The sequence below is a fragment of the Melanotaenia boesemani genome, chromosome 6, assembly GCF_017639745.1.
Source record: "Melanotaenia boesemani isolate fMelBoe1 chromosome 6, fMelBoe1.pri, whole genome shotgun sequence".
NCBI classification, from domain to species: Eukaryota; Metazoa; Chordata; class Actinopteri; order Atheriniformes; family Melanotaeniidae; genus Melanotaenia; species Melanotaenia boesemani.
Genome location: NC_055687.1, coordinates 8,160,548 through 8,168,153, shown reverse-complemented (window position 1 = coordinate 8,168,153; position 7,606 = coordinate 8,160,548). Strand labels below are relative to the sequence as shown.

The 7,606-nt window shown below is 39.5% G+C and overlaps 1 protein-coding gene across 4 annotated transcripts; it reads left to right on the top strand.

The window, feature by feature from the left end:
• Positions 1-522: 522 nt before the first annotated feature.
• ica1 (islet cell autoantigen 1) lies at positions 523-7,387 on the top strand. 4 transcript variants are annotated; one of them, XM_041987073.1, is made up of 13 exons: positions 523-626; positions 2,352-2,381; positions 2,497-2,668; positions 3,025-3,097; positions 3,341-3,464; positions 3,699-3,897; positions 4,478-4,603; positions 4,954-5,052; positions 5,148-5,248; positions 5,394-5,440; positions 5,665-5,892; positions 7,056-7,145; positions 7,266-7,387. In XM_041987073.1, the coding sequence occupies exons 2-13, from the start codon at positions 2,365-2,367 to the stop codon at positions 7,385-7,387; spliced, it is 1,398 nt and encodes a 465-aa protein (XP_041843007.1). In that variant the 5' UTR covers positions 523-626; positions 2,352-2,364. The 4 variants fall into 4 exon arrangements, with proteins under 4 accessions (XP_041843007.1, XP_041843009.1, XP_041843008.1 ...); XM_041987075.1 differs by having other exon boundaries at positions 2,309-2,381; XM_041987074.1 differs by lacking the exon at positions 523-626 and having other exon boundaries at positions 1,455-2,381.
• Positions 7,388-7,606: the final 219 nt, after the last annotated feature.

Below are 7,606 nucleotides of genomic sequence, written 5' to 3'. Positions count from 1 at the left end.
AGCAATTTACATAGCATGTCACATTCACCCATTCACTCACACACACACATACCCATTCAGCACTTCTACTTCACATAATAAGTGCTTTGCTCACTTTCCCCTTTTTTTAAACTGAATTCTTTAATGGAAGAATTAGGATTAAAAAGATATTTTTCTTTCAAGGAACAAAATTTTGTTTCCTTGTTCAAACTTTTTCTATTTTTAATCTTTTTCTTTTTTCCTTTATTAGTTTTGCAAAATATAACACATACATTTGAGCAGCTTTGAATACTCCAGAGTCCACCATGTCTTTGTAACTGTCTATTTAGTCTCCAACCATGAAATCAGTTTTCACATCGACATCCAGCCAGACCTTACAAGCTGTAATTCTGTTTGCACTGGACAAACATTTGAACAATCCTGACCTGGCTCAAACAGGGTTTGGTCCGTGGATGTTGAATGGATGGTGGCGGCATCTGACTCGCGCATCCTGATTGACGTCAGCTTGCCGCGTGCATGCGGACGATGCGCTGATCTGAATGAGCAGCTGTGTGTACACATTTACAGTAGAAGAGGTCCTGGCAGTCAGCAGCGCTGCTGTTTGTCCGGATGTAAAGCTTCTTTTCTTCATGCTAACGACACGCCAGGTACGTGGGGATCACCCCGTGGATTTATTCTGATACCAGTTAATTCTGTTTTTGATAGACTGCTCGTGGATTATTCAGAGGGAGAGAAGCGCTGCGGGGCTTCCGCACACTGACGCGGAGCTTCCGGATAATCTAATAAAGATCTATCGTGATGGTTAATGATCGATAAGTAGGTGTGTATTGTTCGTGATGACATTATGCTCGTTTTAAAGATAGTATAAAAGGCAGCAGTTCGTGGCTTCGCATCAGAATATCTCATCAGCACGAGTCGTGACGCGCGAGCTGTGGATGCGGTTATCTACTCATTTCACAACGATGCTCAGACACAGCAGGTGATGGCTTCTGGAAACAGGAGGTGGTGTTCTTAAGAAGATAAATGCCTTTAATCTACTGTGGCAGATGACTGAACTAAGCAGGGTGTGAAGGTACATCAAAAAAGCCAAGCCCTCTAACACAATATCTCTATGCCGACTGGAGGTCACTCATTTAGTGTGAGCCAACCCACCTTCAAGAGTCCACATTAGTTTTACTAAATTCTTTTCCCAGTTAAAGAACTGCATGCAAAATTAAGCAAAATTTAGATAATTTGTTAATCTTTTATTTGTGCGATGGGATCTTGTTTCCCATGATGTGATTTATTTAAATAGAAAAACTTAAAAGTATAAAACATGAAATCTTTTCATTTTGATTGTTGCAAGTAAAATAATGGGCTGTAAATTATTCCTTAATGTCACAACATGCAAACCCAATAAGATGGAAGTTTTGTGAAATTCCAAAAAAAAAAGTTCATCTGGGAATTAATTTGTTTAAATATTTAATAGTATAAATACATTTTTTCCAGTGTCTTAACTTACCAGCTTTACTGAATTTGGAAAATAAAATATAAAATCTGATGCCAACAAGACAATTAATAAAAGTTGGAAGAGCAAGTTTGTAATTGTGTTACATCACTTCCTTTGATGGTTTTCTTAATTATTTGAGAACTGAGAATATTAATTGTTGCCCTTCTATTGGAATCGGTGTTCATTCTGTCTGATTCCCCTGTTCATAAGAAATCAATTTGAGAGGCGGTAGAAATGGGCTGTAGGCAGGCTAGGCAAGCAGGAATCCATGCTGTTGGAAGATGTGCAGAATAACCATTTTCCTCCTAGAAAAGAAAGTGACCTCCGTACAATCACAAATGCAGGTTTGTGGCAGCTGTCTTTGATAACAGCCTGGACGGTCTTCTCATCACAGCACACAGAACCACAACAGTTAAAAAAATAAATAAATAGACAAATATTGGATTCATCTAACCACAGGATACGTGTTCTCTGTCTTTCAGTCATCTTAGATTATCTGGTGTCCAGTGAAGTCTGCTTGTTGCTCATGCAGTTCTACCTGAAGGCTAGAAGATCACATGCATTAAACTGTGTTTTCCATTCTTAATCTTTATTCACCAAGATTTCCTCAGACTCCTTGAATATTTTCACGGTATTTTGCTCTGTAGGCAATGAAAAACCAGAGTTATTTGAAGACTTTGGTGGATGCTACTTTTATGACCAATCATGGCACCCTCATCTGTCCCAAGTTAATTTGCTGGTATAAAGTTATCGACATTTTTTCCAGACATTTCAAAGAAAATGAAATAATTTGTACTAACTTGTGTTTGTTCATTAAGGTTCAAACTAATTTTTTTTCAGCTATACTTCCTTTCAAGTATATGGTGCTCTGCTTTCTCTACAGATCGTCCTAAAAAATGGAGGGAGGTACTTTGTGAGTATAATCATGTGTACACTAATAATAATCAACAAGATCTTTCAGGATTCTGTATAAGAGAGTGTATGGTAGCATCAGCCACAGCAGCATTCCTATCATGTTATCATTGCAGCAGTCACTCCCGAGATTACCTTGACCGCTTCATCCAAAGTCAGGACTCATCTGTGGTGAACAAGTTCCAGCAGAAATACTGGAAAACCAAGCAGACGCTCATCAAAGTCACTGGGAAGAAGGAGGATGAACATGTGGTGGCGTCAGATGCAGACCTTGATGCCAAGCTGGAGGTGAGGAGGAGGAATGCTGGGCTGTTACAGGCCTGTAGCTTCAGAGCATGCTCAGTGACAGCTGGTGTGGACTCTATTGTATCTGAATCATCAATAAACATGGAGGTTCTTTCCCTCAAATAGGCTGAAAAAACTCCATCAGCTACACTTCTGTCACTAGTGAAAAGAATTTGGTGGATGAAATCAGGACTTGACTATAACCCAATATCTTTCTAAGTCACGTCATAAATAAACAATAAAATAAACAGACAAGGTGTTTAAATATAATTTAGAGCCTCTTTCCCTAAAATATATAGTGACGTTATTTACAAAGTCTGTTGTTGTTGCCTGTTGTTTGACGGTCTTCTGCTGGGCAGGTCTTCCACTCCATCCAGAGAACATGCATGGAGCTGCTAAAGGTCATCGAGCAGTACCAAAGAAGGATATGCCGTATGTTCACATCAAAGTACTTTGTAGAAATTTAATTTCGTAATACTTGTATAAACTGCATGATTAGGACTTGAATATCTATTTACGTCTCACCATTTATTTAAGTTTGTGGTAGCCATCTATTAAAAAGTAAAATGTACCTCTGCCTTAATGAAGATGATTACACTTTCTTTCATCTATAAAAAATGTAAACGAGATAGAAATTTTGTATTTTCATAAGACTACATTCTTTTACCTGTGCAGTGCTTTCTCAAGAGGAGAATGAGTTGGGTCGCTTCCTTCGCTCCCAGGGATCGCAGGATAAAACCAGGGCTGGAAAGATAATGCAGGCCACAGGAAAGGCACTCTGTTTCTCCTCTCAGCAGAGGTAGGCTACATCCGACCAGGCCACATTCAGATAATAAGAAAGCTAAAGTTGGACTAGAAGGTCGTTTTACGTAAAGATCTCACAACAAATTCCCTTAAAAAGGACGAGGGAAGTGTTGTTTGTTCTAGTAATCCCAAGACATTATTATTATTAGAAAAATCTGGAAAGAAGTGAAGATTATGCATGAAAAATCTGTGATATGCAGCAGTTGAATTCTCCCTCTTCATCCTGCAGACTGGCTCTGAGGAACCCTCTGTGCCGTTTGTACCAGGAGGTGGAAACATTTCGTTATCGAGCCATCTCAGACACGTGGCTGACAGTGAATCGCATGGAGCAGTCCAGGACTGAATACCGCGGAGCCTTACTGTGGATGAAGGACGTATCTCAGGAACTTGATCCCGATACGCATAAACAGATGGAGAAATTCCGCAAGGTCCGTCTTTCACACAGCATATCGGTCAGAACAAGAAGTTCTGCAATAATGCCTACTTTTTCTTTTAGCTTAGCCCATCACAGGTATATGCAAGACTGCAACATCACTTGTTAAAATTAAATAAAAACAAATTGTGAATGCCAGGGTAACTTTGATAATAAGAAACAGTTGTCATGTGGCTAATTCCTTGCTACTTTAAACCTGGAAGAGTTGCAGAGCCAAATATAAATAGAAGACTTACAAAATACATGGGAAATGTTCTGATTGCAATCATTTCAATTCCTTACTCATTACAGGCTGTAACAGTTTTTAAATAACATTAATTAATTTCTCAATCTAACAGAACATCCCCCTCAAAAAAACATTCCTTACTAAATGATAAAATCCCAAATTTTTCTCCCATCAGTAGACACCAAAACACCCCACTAGAGGGCAGAAAACCCCCATAAAAGACAGTCAGTTCGCTACATAAACTTTACACCTGCTCAAACACGAACATTATTTGCATTTTCACTGTGTGATACATAACACTGGGTTTCTAACTACGTTTGAGATGTTTAAACTATCATTTGCATCTCAGGTTCAGGCCCAGGTGCGAACAACCAAAACAAGCTTTGACAAGCTGAAGAATGATGTCTGCCAGAAAGTGGACCTGCTTGGAGCCAGTCGCTGCAACCTCCTGTCTCATGTCTTAACCACATACCAGGTATAACACAAGTACCTGCTGCTTGCAGACCCTCTGATCTGACATGGTGTTTTCATTGGCTCTACCAGCTGTGGTTTTGTCGGGAAATGGAACAAGGAGATGCAATCTTAATTCCAAAATGTTGGAATGCGTTGTGAGATGTCCATTGAATGGTCTCAGCACTCCTACAGAGTTTGTAAAAGAAGAGGTGATGGTGCACAGTGGCATTTTACACAGCATCCCAACCTTTTTGACTTTGTAAACTCTTTCACATCCCACAGATAGGAAACGCTAATCAGTAGACGTGTAAATAAAAAGTGAGGGAATTTAGATTTTTACCATTTAACATGTAGCTGTTAATATTGTTTCAGACAATACTTTTGCACTTCTGGGAAAAGACATCCCACACCATGGCAGCCATTCATGAGAGCTTCAAGGGCTGTCAGCATTACGAGCTCTCAACACTTACGGTCAGAAAGCATGTTGATGTGGACAGATACAAATCCTGATGCTAAAAAAAAAACACAAAAAACAGCCACAAGCAATAATTTGGCTTTTCTTCCAGACCTTACAAGCCCCCACAGACAAGGTGGCTAAAAAGAAGGGGAAGAAGAAAATGAAGGAAGAGACTGATGATAGAAGGAGAACAGAGACAAGCGATAACCAGTGAGTTTAAAATAATCTGCTTAAGTTATCTTTGGCACATGCCAACTCTGATAATATATGCAGTGACTGAACATAAAACTTCTACACTCCTGTTGTTTGATTGTTGCACAGATGTTACAAACTTTTGTTTTGTCTGTCATGTTAGACTCATCTCACTAGAAAATGAAAATACCACAGATAAAACCAGAGAAGGTAAGAAAAATGATCTGATCTGCAACATGTTTTCACTCTGCACATTCCAACCACACATTTCTTTAAAAAAACTCAATTTTGGCTACAAACATACTTTTTAAGTATTAAACTTTTTACTTGAAACAACTGATTTCTAAAGAAAAAAAATGGATGGAATTACTGCAGAAATACCCCATAATGAAAGTAATGATAATTCAGAAATAAGTGCCTCTTTCTTCATCTAGAGTCAGATGGGGAGGAGAAGGACAGCCTGGCCTTACTAAACGAGATCCTCGGCGGTTTGTCTGTGGATGAGGGCGACTTCGCTCAGAAGTGGACAGAAGTATTTGGAGAACCTGACGAAGCAACAAGCTCAGCTTTCGCTGGATCAGCAGAATCCCAACAGAAGGAAAAGGCATTCTTTCTACCATCGCAGCTGTTGGACCAGAGTCTGAAAACGTCTTCCATTTCAGGTCAGAACATATGAGCACTCCAGCTCATCTGAGTTCAGGTCAGACTAGACTTTAGTGTCTGAATCTTCACTGTTGCTGATCGTTTCCACACATGGGAGAAAAGTGGGTTCAAAATGATTGTGTCTGTGTTAAAGATATTATTAGCATGTGATGATTAGATTGGCTAAGAGTATGTGGCTGCCAACCACTTTCCATTTCACCCAGGCCTGGACTTTGGTTTAGTCATTTGGTTTCATCTATTTCACTTTGCTTTGATTTGAACTTCACTGTCAAGTTATAATGGGTTCCAGCCCTTATGCGGCCCTGAGCTGTAATAAGTAGGTACAGAAAATGGATGGATGGATGTTGAGCTATAGAGAAGTTTAAATGTGAAGTTTATTCGTACAAGACTTGTAGCTGAAGTTGCACTGGAGGTTTAGCCGGTACGTGAGATTTATTTCTTGCATTCAGAGGAAAATAGGCCCTAGAAAGACATTCAGGAGTAATGAAGTCAAAGAGAAACAGACAATAAGGTTTGAAGTAGAGACTCCATCTGGTCAACAAAAAAAGGAAAAAAGGCCTTAAGTTGCTTTACTGTGCTTACTTCTAGCAAATGCAGGATCAGAAAGTAGACCCTTAGTGCCTTACAACAGAATTTACTTTTAAGTAAAGAAGCTCTCAGAACCTGAAATACTGCCAAACAGAGTAAATTCAAGCTGCAGTCAGTCTCAAATAATAATAAAGACATCATTCCCACAAAAGGCAGTAAAACACAGAAACCAGATCAACACTGGAGCCCAAAAGCAGTTCTGAGGAGCTACAGAAGGATCAAAAAGTCCAAATCTAGTCAAAGAATTTAACATCACTGTACATAAGCATAAGGCTGTTTGTTTGCATTTGCTTGTTAAGTAAAATAACATCAGCATATTTATCTTCTCTGATTCAGTGTTACTACAAGATGCATTTCTTGGACACACAAAGGATGAAAAGAAATTAAATTTACAAGATCTCAGACCTGCCACCGCTGTTTCTAAGTTGTATAATAAACAAAGTATCAGAAATATCTGCCCTGATGCAGAAAATATTCCAAATGTTTGTCAAACAAACAAGGTCAGCAGTCACTGCATTTGTTGGACCAAGATCTGCACCCTGATGATTAATCCAAATCTCCTTCTCTGCTTCAGACTGGGCCGGGAATATTCCACAGCCTGTCACCCAGGCAGCCGAGCACCCATCTGGAGCCACTCAGAACCCTTCAAAGCCAGCACTGAAAGGTAGGCTCGGGGCACAGTGGGCATTTTGTTCAAGCAGAACAAAGTGAGGTATTTTTGTGTTCCTGACAGCTTTACAGGTTGAACTTTATGACTTTTCATCCCTCTTAACTCAATTTTCAGAAACGATGGGGAAGTCCAAAGACCTCTCAGCCTGGTTCAACCTCTTTGCAGACTTGGACCCCCTCTCCAATCCAGATGCAATCGGCAAAACCAACGCAGAGGACGAACTTCACACAGCATAGTTTTTCCTCAGCACCATGATCTTGTTTGAAATTAGTTAGCTTAATTAGCTAGCTTAATTAGCTTTTTTTTTAAAGGGTGCAGCAGCAGCACAATACCGATTCACACTATGAAGGTAGATAGTCTTCACAATGGAGAACGCCATATTTGTTTTTAGCATCTAACTGTGCATCAAACACAGGACACATCATTGGCAGATTTCATTCTAATAATCTGTTATT